This window comes from Miscanthus floridulus, chromosome 17 (genome assembly GCF_019320115.1).
Source record: "Miscanthus floridulus cultivar M001 chromosome 17, ASM1932011v1, whole genome shotgun sequence".
NCBI lineage: Eukaryota > Viridiplantae > Streptophyta > Magnoliopsida > Poales > Poaceae > Miscanthus > Miscanthus floridulus.
The window spans coordinates 91,325,456-91,342,615 of NC_089596.1; the positions used below are offsets into that span (position 1 = coordinate 91,325,456).

General features: G+C 48.3%; 3 protein-coding genes across 3 annotated transcripts; 1 reads left to right on the plus strand and 2 right to left on the minus strand.

The window, feature by feature from the left end:
- The first annotated feature begins 1,100 nt into the window (after positions 1-1,100).
- LOC136517317 (uncharacterized) lies at positions 1,101-4,125 on the plus strand. Its single transcript, XM_066510868.1, has 6 exons — positions 1,101-1,403; positions 1,533-1,682; positions 1,774-2,032; positions 2,119-2,337; positions 2,874-3,016; positions 3,638-4,125. Exons 1-6 carry the CDS (start codon positions 1,155-1,157, stop codon positions 3,935-3,937), a joined length of 1,320 nt encoding a protein of 439 aa, XP_066366965.1. The 5' UTR covers positions 1,101-1,154; the 3' UTR covers positions 3,938-4,125.
- A 124-nt stretch (positions 4,126-4,249) lies between these two features.
- Positions 4,250-6,359, minus strand: LOC136517318 (uncharacterized). The gene has a single exon (XM_066510869.1). It carries the CDS (start codon positions 6,304-6,306, stop codon positions 5,710-5,712), a length of 597 nt encoding a protein of 198 aa, XP_066366966.1. The 5' UTR covers positions 6,307-6,359; the 3' UTR covers positions 4,250-5,709.
- A 5,141-nt stretch (positions 6,360-11,500) lies between these two features.
- LOC136517792 (BAG family molecular chaperone regulator 6-like) lies at positions 11,501-13,377 on the minus strand. Its single transcript, XM_066511440.1, has 2 exons — positions 12,348-13,377; positions 11,501-12,264 (listed from the first exon to the last, which is right to left on the minus strand). Exons 1-2 carry the CDS (start codon positions 13,185-13,187, stop codon positions 11,902-11,904), a joined length of 1,203 nt encoding a protein of 400 aa, XP_066367537.1. The 5' UTR covers positions 13,188-13,377; the 3' UTR covers positions 11,501-11,901.
- Between the last annotated feature and the right edge of the window lie 3,783 nt (positions 13,378-17,160).

Here is a 17,160-nt window from a genome sequence, read left to right on the forward strand (position 1 = left end):
TAGTGTCTAGTGGAAGACGAGCGTCTCCGAAAGCGTGTTATTTCGGACGGTTCTACCACAGCCATTGCGACACGGGAGAAGGCGACCTACTACATCACATGCCTACGAAGAAAAGATCCGAGGAAGATGAAGTCAGCGGCCATGAACCTTAACCCTAATCGACGCGGGAACTGGATCCAAAGGGGGATGCAATGCCACATACCTTCGATCCGTCGCGACGGGTTCAACCAGTGGGCACTAAGGTCACCAGATGCGGTCGCCGTCGCGCTGGGACCGCGTGATGGGAGCAGGAGGCGACGGCGGGCTGGGGAAGAAGGCGTCGGCGGTGGGGGAACGAAATGAGAGAGGGAGAAGGCGAGGACGGGCCCGGCGTAGTGAAGAAATGGCTAGGGGCAACGACGTCTTTTTGCATGCCCGTGCTGACTGTGCGCCAACGTGTCAGGCCGCCGTAGCGTGCCACATGCGCAAATGTGGTAAAATTAAACTTCAAACTTCTCTCATCTACTAAATATGTAATTTCCATCCTAAAGATAAGAAACGAACGAGTAGCGATCGTTATAATGGTAAATATGTAAATTTCCCCGATGCAGAGAGGGAGCGTTCAGAGAACCAAGACTTCACGAACGTTTTCGGACCGGACGTTCATACGAGACACGTTGAAGCGCTTGATGCCGACGCTTGAGAGATAAGGAGACAACGTGGCCCAATGGGAAGCCCGGGAATGGTGCACGAATCGTAGATAGAGATTTATATTTTTAGTTGACATTTTCATGCTAATGGCTGGTTTGAAAGTGGGGTAACAAAATTTATATTAAGCAAAACCACTTAGTTTAAAATAAAACCTATCGTGCAGGCTGGTCGGTCCTGTTGCAACGCATCATGCGTGTGCGTCCGAGTACGGCCGCCGACTTGGACGGGCACTAGAACGGAGCTCCCAGACTCCAGAGCCATCCATTCCGTTGCTTGCTCGTCTCCCACTCCACTCTCTACGGTCCACGGCGGCCAGCAGCGCTTGCCACTTTCCCAGCCACCCGCTGCCTCCACGTGTCGCCCCATCCAGCCATCAGTTCCACCTGGCCTGCAAATCCGGCGCGCTACTAACCGCCGGGTGGCCCGAAATTTCCCCAGCCGCAAGCCTCGAAACCGGAACAGCAATGGCAGCAGCAGCCGTCGCCTCCAGTTCCACCCCGCGGCCGCTCCGCTTGGCGCAGCGCGGGGCGCTCGCGCCCCACCACGTCAACGCTCCGCCGCCCTGCACCCGTTCCCGCAGGCCGCGGCTCGCCGTCTCGGCCGCGGCCGGGGTAGAGGCGGAGACCAGCGGGTCCGGGCGGTTCTACTTCAACTTCACCGGGTTCCCCTTCCCGCTCGGCCCGTTCCTCAACCGCTGCACCATCCGCACCGAGGTAACCTTCTCGTCCGCCTGCATGCCGCCTCGCCTTTTGCTCGCCGTCGACGACTGGAAGGGAAATTTCCTCACTGTTTCTCACGTTGGTGTGCGCCGGCCGTTGGGGTGGGACGAATGATTGGATCAGGCGGTGAAGGGCAGCATATGGATGTTCGAGCAGGAGCAGGCGCTGGGCTTCAGCAGCGTCTCCACCAACATCCGCATGACCGTCATCAAGCTCAAGTCCGGCGGGCTCTGGGTGCACGCGCCCATCGCGCCCACCAAGGAGTGCATCCAGGCACGCACCCTGCCCGGCCCCATATACCATCCTTTTGTTTCTTCTCCCAACGAGTTCTACTCATGCTGATTGCTGATGCAATTGGTTGCAGCTGCTCAAGGAGCTGGACGCGCCGGTGGAGCACATCGTGCTGCCGACCTTCGCGTACGAGCACAAAATCTTCGTCGGGCCCTTCTCCAGGAAGTTCCCCAAGGCTCAGATATGGGTGGCGCCCAGGCAGTGGAGCTGGCCAATCAACCTGCCGCTCGAGTTCTTCGGGATCTTCCGGGCCAAGCCGCTCAAAGATGAGGATGACGCCACGCCCTGGGCAGCCGAAATCGAGCAGAAGGTGCTCAGCTCTCCGGAAGTTGGTATTGTCCCTGCAAATGTTCAGCATTGTTTCGTGCATTGCTGCATACGTTTCTCTCTGGAAGTCTGAATGTAACTTTGCTTTCAGGGATTGGGCCGTATGTGGAGGTGGCGTTCTACCATAAGTCTTCACGGACACTACTGGTGACCGATGCTGTCATCTTTGTTCCTCAACAGCCGCCGGAGTGTATCAGCAAAGAATCTCTGTTGGCATCTGCGAAGAATGGACTGGCAGTGAAGCTATTGAGCAAAGGGAAGGAGGTTCCTGACGAACCAGTAGTTGACAATAAGCTAAACCGTCAGAAAGGTCACTACTAACTACAGTCAAACCTTTTTTTTGTATGAAGTGGTTATCAGTTTGTCACTACATTTCAATACAAGAAGACAAAACAGATGAACTTTGCTAAATGTAATTCTCATATTTGAACCATAGTAGTGTAGTATCTCATCCCTTTCGAGAATAGTTTCATTCATTATCTGCCAAGACATCCCTCAATGAACTATCATGTGCAGACAGGTCGAATTTGCGACTGCTTGTTTCTTTATGAGACTGATTGACTGAATAAGAACTTTACTACAAAATGTTTGTCCTACCTTGGTAATTTTGTTATCTCCGAAGTTCCTGTGTAAGATGTTTAGACTACTGGCTAGTGATTATGATATGTTTTCTATGTATTATTCTGAGTTTGTAGACAACAGAAATGAATATATTTAGATATTTAATTATCAGGCCAAAGGTCAATTTTGCGGAAACTTAACAGTATATTTGTATCTCCAATAGTACAAGGTCATGTACCACATGTCCACATCAATACTGACTGATTCCTTGGTTATTTTCAACAGGGTGGGAGAGAATGGTGCTTCAAATACTATTTCTTGGTCCGTCAAATCTGCTTGAGCCAAATGCAAGTTTTGCTCAAATGTCGCAAAAATTGATTGTCTCGCCAATTGTCAAGACACTTGTTTTCAGCAAAGTTCCAGAGAAGGCAAGTTCTTGTGACAGTTGGAGAGTCTAGCATTACACATCGTTCTATTGATGCCTTACTGAAGGCTACTCCTGTCACAATCTCATAGGCACTTTTTCTTGTTATTTAGAGAGGTAGTGTAAGGGGTCATAGTCATTTTGAAGAGAAAAAAGGAGCATAGACGCATTATGATTTCACTGTCTTCAAGTAGGCCTGCATATTATCATTTGGTGTCAAATCTCCATTTTGTTATTACACGCTACCAACACAAACCGTTTAGCTTAGTAGCATCCATCTTTCAATTCTATGCTGACTGATAGTCTTTTCAGTAACAAAAATAATAATAATGAATATATGTTCCTTATTCAGATTATAATTAGATATGACATTTCTTTACCATGTGATCTTCTGATTTACAGAACTGAATGTTTCAGGTAGCTGTGGAATGACCCCACCTGTAGTCTTTCTGTCTTTTCTGAGATTTACATCCAATCCACACTTAAAAGTTTACAATATAATCACTTATATTGTGTCTGTATCTGATAAGCCAGTGTGGCAATGTCAACACTACAAGCTAGTAGTACTTAACACTATAACAGTACTCTGTTCAAACTGATCTAGATCATCTGCTTCGATCGACAGGTGAGGGACTGGGTTGACAGGATTGCTGCGGACTGGCGATTCCGACGCATAATCCCTTGCCACTTTGCAGCCCCGATCAACGCGAGCCGGTCAGACTTTCTGGCCGCCTTTGCCTTCCTCGACGAGTTCCTCCCCGAGTGCGCTGCCAGGGCGCCCGGTCTCTCACTACTCTTCGCCTCCTTCATGGGGAAGGCAGCCAGCTACTTCCCTCCGGACGACATGAAGACGCTCTCGTCTCTGGACGAGTTCTTGGTCTCTGTTGGCGCTGTCAAGAAAACCGTGTCAGGAAGGAAGAGGTGACACGGAGAGAAACCGGTGGATGTGAATGGTGTTTATATGAAGGGATAGTTGCTGCAGTGCGTGCTTGAAGCATGGTTTAAACTGTTAATTTTTTATGTGGCTAATGGGCAAAAGTGGTAACATTAGGCTATAATCTAGGAGAGTACACATGTCTTCTTGCCTTCAATAGAAAGCCAGATTTTACAGCATATGGAATTTACCAGCTTGGAGCATACTGGTGTAGGTATGCTTTGCTATGTTTGAAGTGTCCGCTTACTACGGGATGGTGAATTCGGTGTTGCTCATAATTCAGGCTGCAGAATGCACAAGACTGGGGGCGCTATCTACGCAGGCCATCGACGGCAAGGAGTTACTTCTCGGTCCGATCCAGGCATTGCAGAGAGTGCTCTGTTTCAGTTATTGCTGCAGGACTGCCTCCACGAGCAGGCGCACGCCAAGGTTTCTTTCACGCGGCAGGACGTCGAACAGCAAGCTCATTATGACCACACGCATCGCAGCTCACACTTCACAGGTCGAAACGCTTGCTGCGTCGCTTATTATTATTACCTGACACCGACGGAAGTTTCTATTGCACGGACGTCTTGAAACCAGCCGAGCGCCTCGCGGGTTTCGTTGCGAGGTCCGTCCGATCTCCGCTCGCGCAGCGCCGCCGCACGTCCACCCGATTCACCGCGGCCGTTGCGCCGGGAGGGGGGCAAGTTGGTCAGGCGCGCGGAGTGCGGCGGGGACCGCGGAGATTTCTCATCGGCGACGAAGACGGTGCAGTGCTGTCAGGTGTCAGCCTGTCGCTGTCAGTTGCAACTCTGGACTCATCAGAGTTTACTCCTAGTACTGACGCCGTCGTGAGGCACCGGCAGTTAAAGTTGTGGAAAGTTACCGCGCCAAGACCGTGCATTTGTGTTCACTGCCCGCTGCGCTGAGGCTGTGACTCACTGAGCACGAAGAAGGCGCGTCGTGCCGTCGTCGATGCCAATTGCCACGGCAGCATCAATGGGGAAGGCGAGACCGTGGAGCGCGCCATTAATTTCGGCATCCTCCTTTTGCAGTCACAGGAAGAACCAGAGCGCATTTACTTGCGGCGCTGCCCTGCCCCGCAACGCTGACGCCGACGCCGACCACAGCGAGGAGTAACGCGCGCATGACCTCATCTGCAGCCCCCGAGCTCTGCAAAGAATCCAAACTGAACCGAAAAGATGGCGTGACTGGACTCTCATTTCGCCGGAGCCGGCGGCCGGGGCGAGAAGCCGAGAATGACATGAGCGAGCGAAACGACAAAGTTCTGCGGGCGTTACCGCGAGAAAAAGGAACTTTCAGTTTTCTACCGGTGAATTATAAACTGAAACGTATTTTTCTCTCACACCAGTCAACACTAAATAATCCATGATCGCGAACTGGCTGAGAAGCCAAGAAGGCTGCAACTACAGGGGACCCCAGCAGCAAGGAACAGAGCAATGGGAAAAGCCAAGAAGTCAAGAATCGGAAGGAAGACGAAGCACGAGCCTATACATGGCACACGTATCTACTCTACTAGTATCTCTGTTATTGTCATGCACGCGGCACGCCCAGGCGTCGATCGGTCCTCCATTGTAAGTCCTTTCCGGAGGCGTGGCGTCGGCGTCAGCGTCGCGGCGCGTGCCGGCCGGAAAGCAGGAACAAGAGAGGACGACGAGCGGTGCTTACATCGTGCGAGGAGCTCGGCATCCAAGAAACGGTGAACTGACCGCCGCCGCGTCGTCGTCGTCCTTCGTCGTGGCGCGCGGCGCGCGTGCGCCTCAGTTGTGCAGCGGGTTCGGCCCCGTCGGCACGAGCCGCTTGGCGACGCCGTAGCGCACGTCGATCTCCTCCCCGCCGCCGCCGCCGCCGTCGCGGCCCGGAGGCGGCAGCGGCAGCGGCACGGGCCGGTGGTGGTGGTGGTGCTGGTGGTGGCGGTGCTCCGCGGCCCCGACTCGGCGCCTGAGGTGCAGTGTGTGGCACCAGGACGGCGGCGCCGGGTGCGCGCCGCGAGGGTCGCACATGCGGGCGAGGAGCGTGTCGGCGGCGGCCGACGGCTCGGGTGGAGGAGGCCGGCTCCCCGCGCGTGGCGAGGGCGGCTGCTGCAGCGCCGCGGCGGAGAGGACGAGCAGGGACGCCACGAAGAGGAGGCGAAGGCCCCGGCACCATGACAGCCCCATGGCTGCTGCGGCCGCGCGCGCCTGATGGATCGGGTGGCCCGTCCGTTTCTTGGTCTGGTTCTTGGAGTTGAGGACGAGGACGCGCGAGGGAGACAGGGGGACTGGGATTTGGGAGGGGAGAGAGGCAGGCGAGGGAGAGGGACGTGAGAGCGAAATTAGGAGGGAGGTGGGCTTTAAAAGCTGTGGCATGAGGCGCATGAGGAGCTGGGAGAAAAGTGAAAAACAATAATGGGCCTGTTCTTGAACTTATCAGCCGGGGCCCTTTTTTTTTTAATCCCATCAAAATTTCAAGTTTTTTCGCTCTCTCCATCACATTAATTTTTGGACGCATGCATGGAGTATTAAATGTAGGTAAAAAAATAACTAATTGCACAGTTTGGTTGTAAATCATGAGACGAATCTTTTGAACCTAGTTAATCCATGATCGGACAAAGTTTGTCAAATACAAACGAAACGTGCTACAGTGTCCAGATTGCAAAAATTTACAATCTAAACAAGGCCCGGATCGTATTCGTACCAACAAGACCGCAAATATTCATAGCCTATGATTTGCTAATATTCATCGGGTCTTGAACGACAGTCTATCGGTCTGTTCGTTGGTTGGTTTCTGGACTGGTTTGAACTGGCTGGTGCTAATTTATTGTGAGAAAAAAACACTTTTAGCTGGCTGGTTTAAGCTGGCTGAAATCATCAAGCGAACATGCTGTATGAATATTAGCACGTCCTCCGCGATCGTACTCGTACCAACAAGACCGCAACTGACAAAGAGGCGTGAAAAGGCAACCCACCTTTTGAGGCGCCGGTGCTCCTTCAGTCTGTTCAGTTAGCTGGTTCGTGAAGAAGTACTGCTGGCTGGTTTTTGTAAGAGAAAAATACTGTTACAGCTGAAAATTTACGATCGTTTACGATAAACCACAGCCAAACGAACAGGCTGCTCGTCGACGGGGCTGCGGCCGCGGCGGCGGGCGCCGCTGGCCTCCTGCGACGCGGCCGACGACGTCCCCGCAGCAGCAGTCGCTTCCCTGCCGGACGTCGACGGGCCGGCCAGCTCCAGCCCGACCTCCGGCACCCTCCTGATCTCCTCGTCGCTCTCCATCGCTGCACACACCGCGGCCAGTGAGGATCTTGTTAAACTCAGTCTTGATCGATCTCTCGTGCATGCATGCTAGGCTAGCTGATCTGATCGACGTGAGAGAACTACATAGCTGCACTTCACTTGTATTGTAAAGTTACACAGGACAAAAAGTCTTTTCCTTCGAAAGAGGAAACCAAAACCGAAGACCAGAGATCCTTTTTCAAACAAAGTGATGAATCAAGAAGCAAACACAGAAGCACATGCATGCTTGAAGAGATTAACTGAATCAGTCGAAACGTAGGCTATGTTTAGTTCGCGAAATTTAGGAATTTGGCTATTATAGCACTTTCGTTTTTATTTAGCAATTAATGTTCAATCATGAACTAATTAGGCTCAAAACGTTCGTTTCGCGATTTCCAACTAAACTGTGCAATTAGTTTTTTTTATCTACATTTAATGCTCCATGCACGTATCGTAAGATTCGATATAATAGCTACTGTAGCATTTTTTAAAAAACTTTTTGAAAACTAAACCAGCACGTAAACAACTGAAATACGTAAAAAGGGTAACAAGCAGAGAGAGAGATCGTCATAGAAAAGCAAGCGTACCAACAAGACCCGATGATTTGCTAAGTGTCTGTTTAGTTCCTAAAATTTTACAAAAATTTTTAAGATTTCTGATCACATCGAATATTTGGACGGATGCATGAAGCATTAAATATAAATAAAAAATAAAACAAATTATACAGTTTAGACAAAATTCACGAGACAAATCTTTTAAGTCTAATTAGAGACACTAATTACCAAATAACAACGAAAGTGCTACAGTACTATTTCCCAAATAATTTCGCAACTAAACCAGGCCTAATATTCATAGCCGGATCGTACTCGTACGCTAAAATTGAGAAAACGGAAACTGCTAAAGAAATGAAAATCATTATTTTTTTTTAGCTTTTGTCGTAACTCTGATTTTGAGTAAAACATACCCTTGAAAAACGGCAATAACTTGTTGTGGTAGCACAGCTAATAAATGGATAAATGGCATCATTGAAGCATCTACCTCTTTACAAACAGTTTTGTTGTATCATACAGTGAAAAAATCACTCCTACATCTGAATTTTATAAGGATGCTATACAAAATAGTTCAGTTGTTTTAGATCTAAGAAGGATTGCACACCAAGATTAAAGGTATTGTAAGACCATCTCTAAGAGAATTTCTTAACCTCACTCTCTAAGTTATCATTTAGAGAGTCATTTGAATAAAATTCATTCTCTATATCTTTTCATCCTCCAATATCTTTTCTATATTTTGCATGCACTCTAAAGAGTCAATCACGCTCTTCATCTTTGGCTAGCCAGAAATCCGAAATAGAGCATGACAATATTTGGAAATCTATTTAAACAAGTTCCTAGAGAGTTTTTTTCCCATCAGAATCTCTATTTCTAGCAATACAAAAGATAGTGAATATTCCTTACCCGCACCTAAATTTTTAGTTACACCAGATTCTACCTAGAAATTACACTAACATAAACACCGTAATAGTAGTAAAGTCAAGTGTACATCCAACATAAGTCGACGTTAACTAAAATTAGAGTGGGTGAAAGAAGGTTTTTACCCAAGCTTCAGTTCCCTTCCATGCATGTTAGGAAGAAGAAAAGGGAACGAAAGAAAAATTAAAAAAATCAGGCGAGGGATTACATTTTTCACCTGATCAATGGCGTAGACAAACCCATTAGAGCAACTTTAGCAATAGCCCCTAAATCAAGGTTCCCCTATTTTTTGAGCTCTCAAATTCAATCACAACTCAACAACACCCCCTACATCCCAGCCCTCAAGATCATGGGACCCACCCGTCATTGGGTCCAATATTTTTTTCTTTTCTTCTCCCTCTATCTCACATCCACGGGCACAATCCTCTTTCTACATCATGACCTGCACCATCCTTTGTACCTCCATGCGTCATGGCCGAGCAGCGGTGGCCTATTTCAGAGAGGGAGAAGGGGGTCATGGTCGGCCCTGCAGGGGGATGGTGTCGGGGGGGGGGGGGGGGGGACACGGGGGGTGGAGCCTGCGCCGAGGTTAGACACACCGGTAAGAAGGGCTAGGGAGAGGAGCTCCCCTAGATGGAAGCACTGGGAAGTGGGAAGGAGGTCGCGTCGGGCAGAAGTTGCCAAGGCACCGAGAGCAAAGCCGACAAGGTGTTAGGCAGCCAGCAACGGAGCACGCAGCGCTCGGGCACAAGCAGTACAGACGGTCGTGCAGAGAGCAACCTATAAAACTGAAAGGTAGAGGTCGCCTCTAGAGCTCCAGAAATGAGGGTTTTAAAGGAGAATTTCAGCGCCTTAGTAGGAACCCCACTAGAGTTTTACCCACAAGCACTCAAAAATGTAATAACGAAATGAGATATGTTTGATTTGCTCTAAATCCAAATATGCTGGTTTTAGTAGGTTTATTAGAATATTTAAAAGTCAGTCTTCCAAAGTTTTGACCTACATAAAAGTTAGTTAAACACTTAAGTGGACCCTGAACTTACCAATGAGTTAGGTGCACGAACTTTGAGAAACAAAATCTAGATCTAAACTTGTTAAGTGGTGCATATTGCAAATAGCCATTCTTATGAGACTGAATTTTAGGAAAATGGTGTTATATTGTACTCTGTCCATTCTAAATTATAAGATATTTTCTGAATATATTGTTTTTACTATGTATCTAAACATAGTTTATATCTAGGCAAATTAAGTGCATAGCAAAAGTTATACATCGAGAAATGACAAAATGCCTCATAGTTTCGAACAAGGGAGTAAGATACATGGGTAACCAGATTTATACCTCCAATGATTTTTGTTTCAAATCTTAACACACTACTAGAAATGACGAAAGTACGCAGTATATAGTCTGATATGATCATACTTTCGTATTTAGATGAATGCGTGAAATTATGACGGTAAAAAATGGGGAGAAGAATAACATGCTTTATACCAAAAATGAACCATTTAGTGGCATAAGAAAAGAATATTCAAACAATTTGGCACACTTGAAGTTGGGCATTGCCTACTTATCAATTAGATGTGAAGGACCAAAAAGGTGACATATGATGGATAAGTCTCATGTGTGGCTGGTCTTTGTGGGGCTGTGCTGCTCACATGGTCCTTGTGGCTGTTTTTCTGTTTTAGGACAGCATCTTAGACTAGAGGACAGCATCTTAGACTAGAGGCCAACATCTTAGCTAGAACAGCATATTAGCATCTTAGACTAGTATCTTGGCATATGCTTGGCTGGCTAGCAGCCTATAAATATGTAACCCCAACCCCTCAGGTTGGTATGGCATTTGTGTGAGTTTGTGTGAGAAATAGACAAGAAAATTGCCCTAACTCCTAGTGTCATCCTCTATCGATGAGAGTAAGAATTCTCCTACTACCAAGAGTGAGAATTCAGCGACTAACAACATAAGGGGTAAATGGAAGACTCAAAGTTTTCTCCTGGGTCATACAAGTGATATGTTGGCTCTATCCCAAAGATGAACATGAGCCTTTATTGTAACTCTTGCCAAACAACATACATACAGACCTTAGGCGGATGCTAGAAAAGTGGAAACCAAAAAAACGACGAATGGGTGAAAATACCACAACACTTAAAAAATCAGCCTAGCTAGTTTCAAAAACCGACCTGAGTAGATTTTAGAGAAAAAGGAAAAAGCTAGTGAAAAACATCAAGACCCCTAAGTAGGTTTTGGTGTATTGATGACCATGTAATTAAGGGTCTAGTGATATCTACAAGATGATGACATGCTAAAAAGAGATTGTAGGTGCATGACAACACAAAGAAACCCTCAAATTCTACAAGATGATGACAGGCTATAAGAGATTGTAGGTGCATGACAACACAAAAAACCCTCAAATTTCATAAGAATAAGGCAAGAGGATACATGAAAGCTTAATTACATTTTATATATAATCAAGGAAGGCAGAAAAGAAAACGTGACAACTGAATACTTCAAACATACTCCCTCCGTTCAAAAATGTAAGACGTTATGGCTTTTTCTTGCTTTTCTAGACACATTGCTTTTACAACATATCTAAACATATTACTATGTAAGTGCATAGTAAAATTTACGCATCTAGAAAAGTCAAAACGCCTTATAATTTGGAATGAAGGGAGTAACAAATTAACATGCCTCAACTTCTGAAGAAACAGTTATAGACTATAGAAATCACATGTCATAAGCAACAATTCATAAATGCAACCAAACTGCACAGGTTTAAATTAGTATCAGCATGAGTTGGTCAAAGAAGACGATGGCAACATCAGTTCAGGGGCAATCTTCAACCAGCAAGGGTACAAGTACAATCAGAACATGGTGGCCCTGTGACCATGAGTCATCGATCAACGATCATAATGAGCATGGCTAACAAGAAATATATGATTATCCAAGATCTTAAACATTTCCGTTGAGCCAAATGATCCAAACTACAATTCTCAGTTCTAAAGCTGGTGCTAGTACAGTAGTACAATCCTGCAACAAAATGCAGTTAACAAAGAGGTCGTCTGAGCATACAACTGCCCTAGTTCTAGAGTCCACAGTTGTACATACTCTACAATTTGAGAAAAAAAACGTCCCTCATGAAACATCAGTGGGAACCAGCAGTGGAAATGTAGCAGCGAGATGACAAACACAAGATTATAAACCTGAAATGGCATCGCATGATGCTGATGACAAGTTATCTCCTTTCACCAGCAACCGGCCTCGACTCCATGTGCACGGGCATTGGTGCTGCAAGCCCAGGCTTACCATAGGCACTTCTCTTGCTAGGCTTCACCTCATCAGACACAGCAGAGCTGGAGCCTTCAGAGCCCTCATCAACCTCACTCCCATTCTCTGCCTTTCCATTGAGCGTGTGAACCTGACCATTACCAGAGAAACTCACCTTCTTGCTCACAGACGGGCGACCTGCCACCAATGCAGCATTGCAGCCGTCATGGTGCTCCTGCTCTTTGATCAGCACCTTGTCAACGAACTCCAAGATCCGGGTGAGCTCCCGACTAACCGCTCGCTTGCCCTCCCGGATCATCGGGTCCCCTCCCTGATCCAAAACCCAATTCAAAACCCAGCACACCAATGGCATACGGACCGAACTGAACGAGTTCATGGCAAGGGTTCCATCACCTGGATAGCGTCGAGCTGGAGAAGGAGGCCCATGGCCGCCTCGGAGACGGCGGCGGGGTCGGCGCCCCCGCGGCGGCCGGAGAGCGACCCCCGGATCGCCGCGGCCTTGGACCGGAGCACGGCGAGCCCCTTGAGCTGGCGCAGCGTCCGGGACCGCCGCGCCAGGAAGCGGCGGAAGTGGGCCTGGATCGTCCGCGCCGCGCGATCACTGGCCGCGGAGGGCGGCCCCGTGCGCGCCGGTCGCCGTGGCCGCGGCGGCGGAGGCGAGGGCGGCGATTCCGGTTCCGATTCGTCTTCCTCCTCCACCTCTTGCTCCTCCTCCTCCTGGTAGCGGGCCGCGCGGCGCGGGCGAGAGTTCGGGTGGGGCCGTCGGCGAGCCGGAGGAGGGGTAGGGAAGCAGCGGGGCAGGGCGGACTCGATCGCGGCCACCCGACGCAGGAGCGAGTGGAGCAGGAGGTGGCCGTGGTCGCCGGATGGATTGGGCTTCAGCTGCTGCTGCGGTGGCGGTGGATGGGTGTAGGCATGGGGTTTGGCCTCCTGCTGCTGATACTGGTACTGGTACTGCTGGGGGTGGGGATACGGATAGGGATAGGGATTCGTGGCGTGTTGCGCGGGGGGAGGCGGCGGCGGCTGGGGCTGGAGTTGCGGCTGCGGCTGAGCGGGCGCCGGGGAGCTGAGGAGGAGGTGGGCGGCGATGGCGTGGAGGAGTTGGTCGGACGCGGCGGAGCTGGGCGGGGCCGGCGCGGGCGCCGGGTAGTAGCACGGCTCCGCGCCCGCGCATCCGCAGCAGCAGGAGCAGCAGGCGGGCGGGGCCGGGTCGTGGTGGCCGTGGCGGGGCATTGGCGCGTGATCCAGCGGGGGTTTCTCGACGGGCCGGGGACGGGATCGGCGGCGGCGCAGCGGGTGTCACTGACTCACATTCACATCAGGGAGTGGGTGGCGGCAGGGGAAAGGAGATGCGCTTTGGAATGGAGCCCATGTGCCGCCCGCTGCTGCCTGTCCAGGCCGGCGAGCAAGCGCCCAACAGGCACGCCGTGGGTGAGTGCGCTCGTGCCGCCGCGGGTTTTCGCTCGCTGACTGGTGGGGCGTCCTGACGTCCGGCACGGGGTTTATCTGCTGTCAATTGCTCCGACTGCGAGCCCGTGGATTTTCGCTTGGGAAGTGGAGGTTGGGAGGAACCGCCGGCCCGGCCATGGCCCGTGGATTTTCTATGGGCCGGCCATGGCTGTTTTGGCCTTCTGGGGGGAGTTGCGTGTCGTGCCGTGCCGTGCCGCTCTCAACAGAAACTCACAAAGCTCGGCTGGCTCTTCGGTCAGAACTCACGAAGCTCGGCTGGCTCAACGGAAAGTTCATCGTGCACCAGCAAAACAGACGGCGTACTACTAGTGCTGTACCGGTGCCAAGTTCCCAACCAGAGAGATACGAGTAGTCGAGTACGACAAATGGGAAAGGAAGCTGGAAATCTGTGCGGTTCCAAGTGCGTTTGAACTTATCAAACATAGAATAATATTTTTCTCTTACAACAAATCAGCTTTAGTCGATTTATCAGCCGAAAAACCATCTTCCGAAATCTATTGGCATCTAGCAAGGGATTCAAAATTCAGAGTATCAACTACAATGTCACATATGCTTTATTTCAGTTTTGTAAAAAACATATGCTTTCTTTCAGCTTTGTAAAACAAAAACTACTTCAGTTTTACGTTAAGTATTGACATTGCCTGCGTTAGTACTTATCAGTTTAGAGTGTCCTCTATATTTATCAGGTTTAGAGCCAGTGTTAGGACACACTTATTATGCCAATTGCCACATGTGTAGCAATCATACTATCCTAGTCAGCTAGATACTAACTAGCCACTAGAGATGCTGGGCATCCTCAATGACTGGCTACGTCGTCAGCTTCATCCGAAGAAGAAATATTAAACAATGAAAAAGCATCTCTCTAGCGACGAGATAATCGGCAGACGATTTCACTAGGATCGAGGAATTGCGAGAACGGATTTACGGCAATAGGAGTACTCTGCAGGTGAGGAGGAAGGAAATAAGATAATCTTTCTTTTCACTCTCTCACTTCCTGCTAAGCTAACGAAATCGATAGTATCACTGGGACGCCCTAAGAGCATAGCTACTAATACAACCAACTGATAACTATATATTATCTTCATACCATCTACAACCTTCTAATAGCCCACCCTTACACATTAATACTTGATCCACATTACTCTTTCTTAAACCATGTATATGAACATAAACTATCGTTTCTCTTTCCTCTCTCCTCTCCTCCGCCCTATCTAACACAAATCTGATGTGACACTTGCTACATCCTACTTACATCATCTTACTATACTTACTCTAATAAATTTGCATTGTGTAGTAACCTTAGTCAACTAGCTTCTAGCTAGCCACGGGGACTCTCTGGGCTTGGGCCGCGTTTAGTTCCGCCGGATCGGCGCCGCCGAGTTCACTGTAGCTACACTGTAGCTACAGTGACGTTTTGTTTTTATTTGGTAATAATCGTCCAACCGTTGACTAATTAGGCTCAAAACGTTCGTCTCGCAAAGTACAACCAAACTGTGCAATTAGTTTTTGATTTCGTCAACATTTAGTACTCCATGCATATACCGCAAGTTTGATGTGATGGGGAATCTTCTTTTTGCATAGTGCCAAATTCTGGAATTGGTGGGAACTAAACAAGGCCTTGTTTAGATTGAGGTTAGAAACTAGTATTTGGCACTGTAACATTTTCGTTTGTATTTGATAATTATTGTCCAATCATGGCCTAACTAGGCTCAAAAGATTCGTCTCGTAATTTACAATCAAACTGTGTAATTAGTTATTTTTTTATCTACATTTAATATTCCATGCATGTGTCCAAAGATTTGATGTGATAGAGAGAGTGAAAAAACCTACAATCTAAACCAGGCCTCTATTAAAGTTTGTATTATAAAATGTCGTGATACAATAAGTGAAGTGTTAAGAACAGGTACAATAATACACCTCAGCTTGTTTTATAGCCGAGCCACGTAAGCAAAAGTCAGGTGGAGGAGAGAGAAACCTGAAGAGCCAAGCCCCTTGGCGCGAGTTGTGGCGCCGAGCGCTTGCACACTTCCCCGTGCCTTGTGGACCCGCTAGCACCTAGGCTCCCGTGCGGCCATGCCCCCCTCGAGCGCAATAAACAGCCACGCGCAGCCCTTCCCTCGCCGGCCTTCCCTCGCCGGCTTCGTGTCCGTGCCTAGCAAGCCGCCGTCGCGGGCAGTGTCCGCGCGCCGGCCGCGGCCATCCTCGCTCTGTCCGACATCTGTGCGCCAGTCGCGTCCTCGTCGCGGCCGCCGTCCGTGCAATGCGTCGGCCGCCGCGACATCGCCGCCGACGTCGCTGCGTCCGCGCTCCGGCCGCCGTCGCCAGTGTCCGTGCTCCGGCCGCGCCGTCGCTCGTGTCCAGATGGGCAAGCTGCTGCCCCCAAGCAAGCGTAGGGAAGGAAGGACCTTGGAAGAGGATAACTGCTAGATGGAACATGCGAACCGTGCGGGAAGAAGATGGAGGAAGGAGAGGAAAGAGTGGTGGGTCCCACACATAATAAAAAATAATATTTAAGATGGGAGAGGAGACTAGGGTGTGTTTGGTTGGGCTTTTGGCTTTGGCTTTTGGTCCCAAAAGCCAAAAGCCCAACCAAAGGGGCTGTTTTTGGAGGGTGCTTTTTCAGAAGCAGCTGCTTTTCCGTAGTTCATTTTTGAAAGCTGGTTTGACCCTGCTTTTGGCTTTTGGCTTTTTGTTTTTCGAAATTGGTAGAGTAAAAAGCTCTTCCATAGTTGTTTCAAGAGAGATAAAGATAAAAGGTATATTTTATACTTGTTTAACCAAACAGCTTTCAGCTTTTCTACAGCTCACAGCCCACAGCAGCTTTTTCACAGCTCACAGCCAACAGCAGCTTTTTCCCACAGCCACAACTCAACCAAACACACCATAGGAGTTCGTTCGGCTGGTAAGGTTCTGGCTTGTTTCAGCTTGATTCAGCTTATTCTCTCTCATAGAATACTATTTAATCATCTAAAACATCCACAATCTACTGTTGAACTCACCATCCGAACACCATGTAGATTATTGTAGGGCATGACTATCCGACTTTTGCATTAAATACGTTGTCACGTAATTTCTCCGTCCAGAAAAAATATAACTACGAGTTACGTGCCAACAAAAATAGTTTATGTTTGACTAATTTTTTAATAAATATTATCACATTTCCTGTTTTAAAATAATTTATTATAAAAATACATTTCGTAATTAATCTAATGATATTTATGTGACATCATAAATATTGATATCTTTTTATCTATAATTGATCGAACTTAAGATACAAAACCATGACACCGTGCTAGAATTGTATTCTTTTCTGGACGGAAGCAGTAGGTATTTTTTTATGACATATTTAAGAAGAGAGAGAATAAATATGTTTCATCTAGATGAAACTCTCTTTGCACGATTACCAACTCTCAATGAGTTTTGAAATTAAATGTTTATGAAACCATGGAATAAAACTCTCTATTAAGAGTGGGTGTTTTATCCAAGTTTCATTTTATTTCAGATGACATGACAGTCTTGAAAACGAAGTAATGAAACTCCTCGTTGAGACTGACCTTACGCTAATCTGTTGCTGACCTGGCTTGTCTTATGGCCAAGCTTATTAAACTTGCTCTAAGGCGTGACTTTCAGCGACTACTAGGGCAATATGGTAGGACAGCGGTAATTTTGATAGCCTATAATCCTCATGGATGCTTTATAGGACTGCGCCTATAGTCATGATCAGAGAAGTTTGATA

What these genes read in the sequence shown, in the direction of transcription:
- LOC136517317 (XM_066510868.1), top strand. Translation starts at nt 1,155, where the DNA reads ATGGCAGCAGCAGCCGTCGCCTCCAGTTCCACCCCGCGGCCGCTCCGC. An exon ending in GCTGCACCATCCGCACCGAG is followed by an intron (nt 1,404 to 1,532) that starts GTAACCTTCTCG and finishes TGATTGGATCAG; the next exon opens with GCGGTGAAGGGCAGCATATG. An exon ending in TAAGCTAAACCGTCAGAAAG is followed by an intron (nt 2,338 to 2,873) that starts GTCACTACTAAC and finishes TATTTTCAACAG; the next exon opens with GGTGGGAGAGAATGGTGCTT.
- LOC136517318 (XM_066510869.1), bottom strand. Translation starts at nt 6,306, where the DNA reads ATGCGCCTCATGCCACAGCTTTTAAAGCCCACCTCCCTCCTAATTTCG.
- LOC136517792 (XM_066511440.1), bottom strand. Translation starts at nt 13,187, where the DNA reads ATGCCCCGCCACGGCCACCACGACCCGGCCCCGCCCGCCTGCTGCTCC. An exon ending in TCCAGCTCGACGCTATCCAG is followed by an intron (nt 12,265 to 12,347) that starts GTGATGGAACCC and finishes GTTTTGGATCAG; the next exon opens with GGAGGGGACCCGATGATCCG.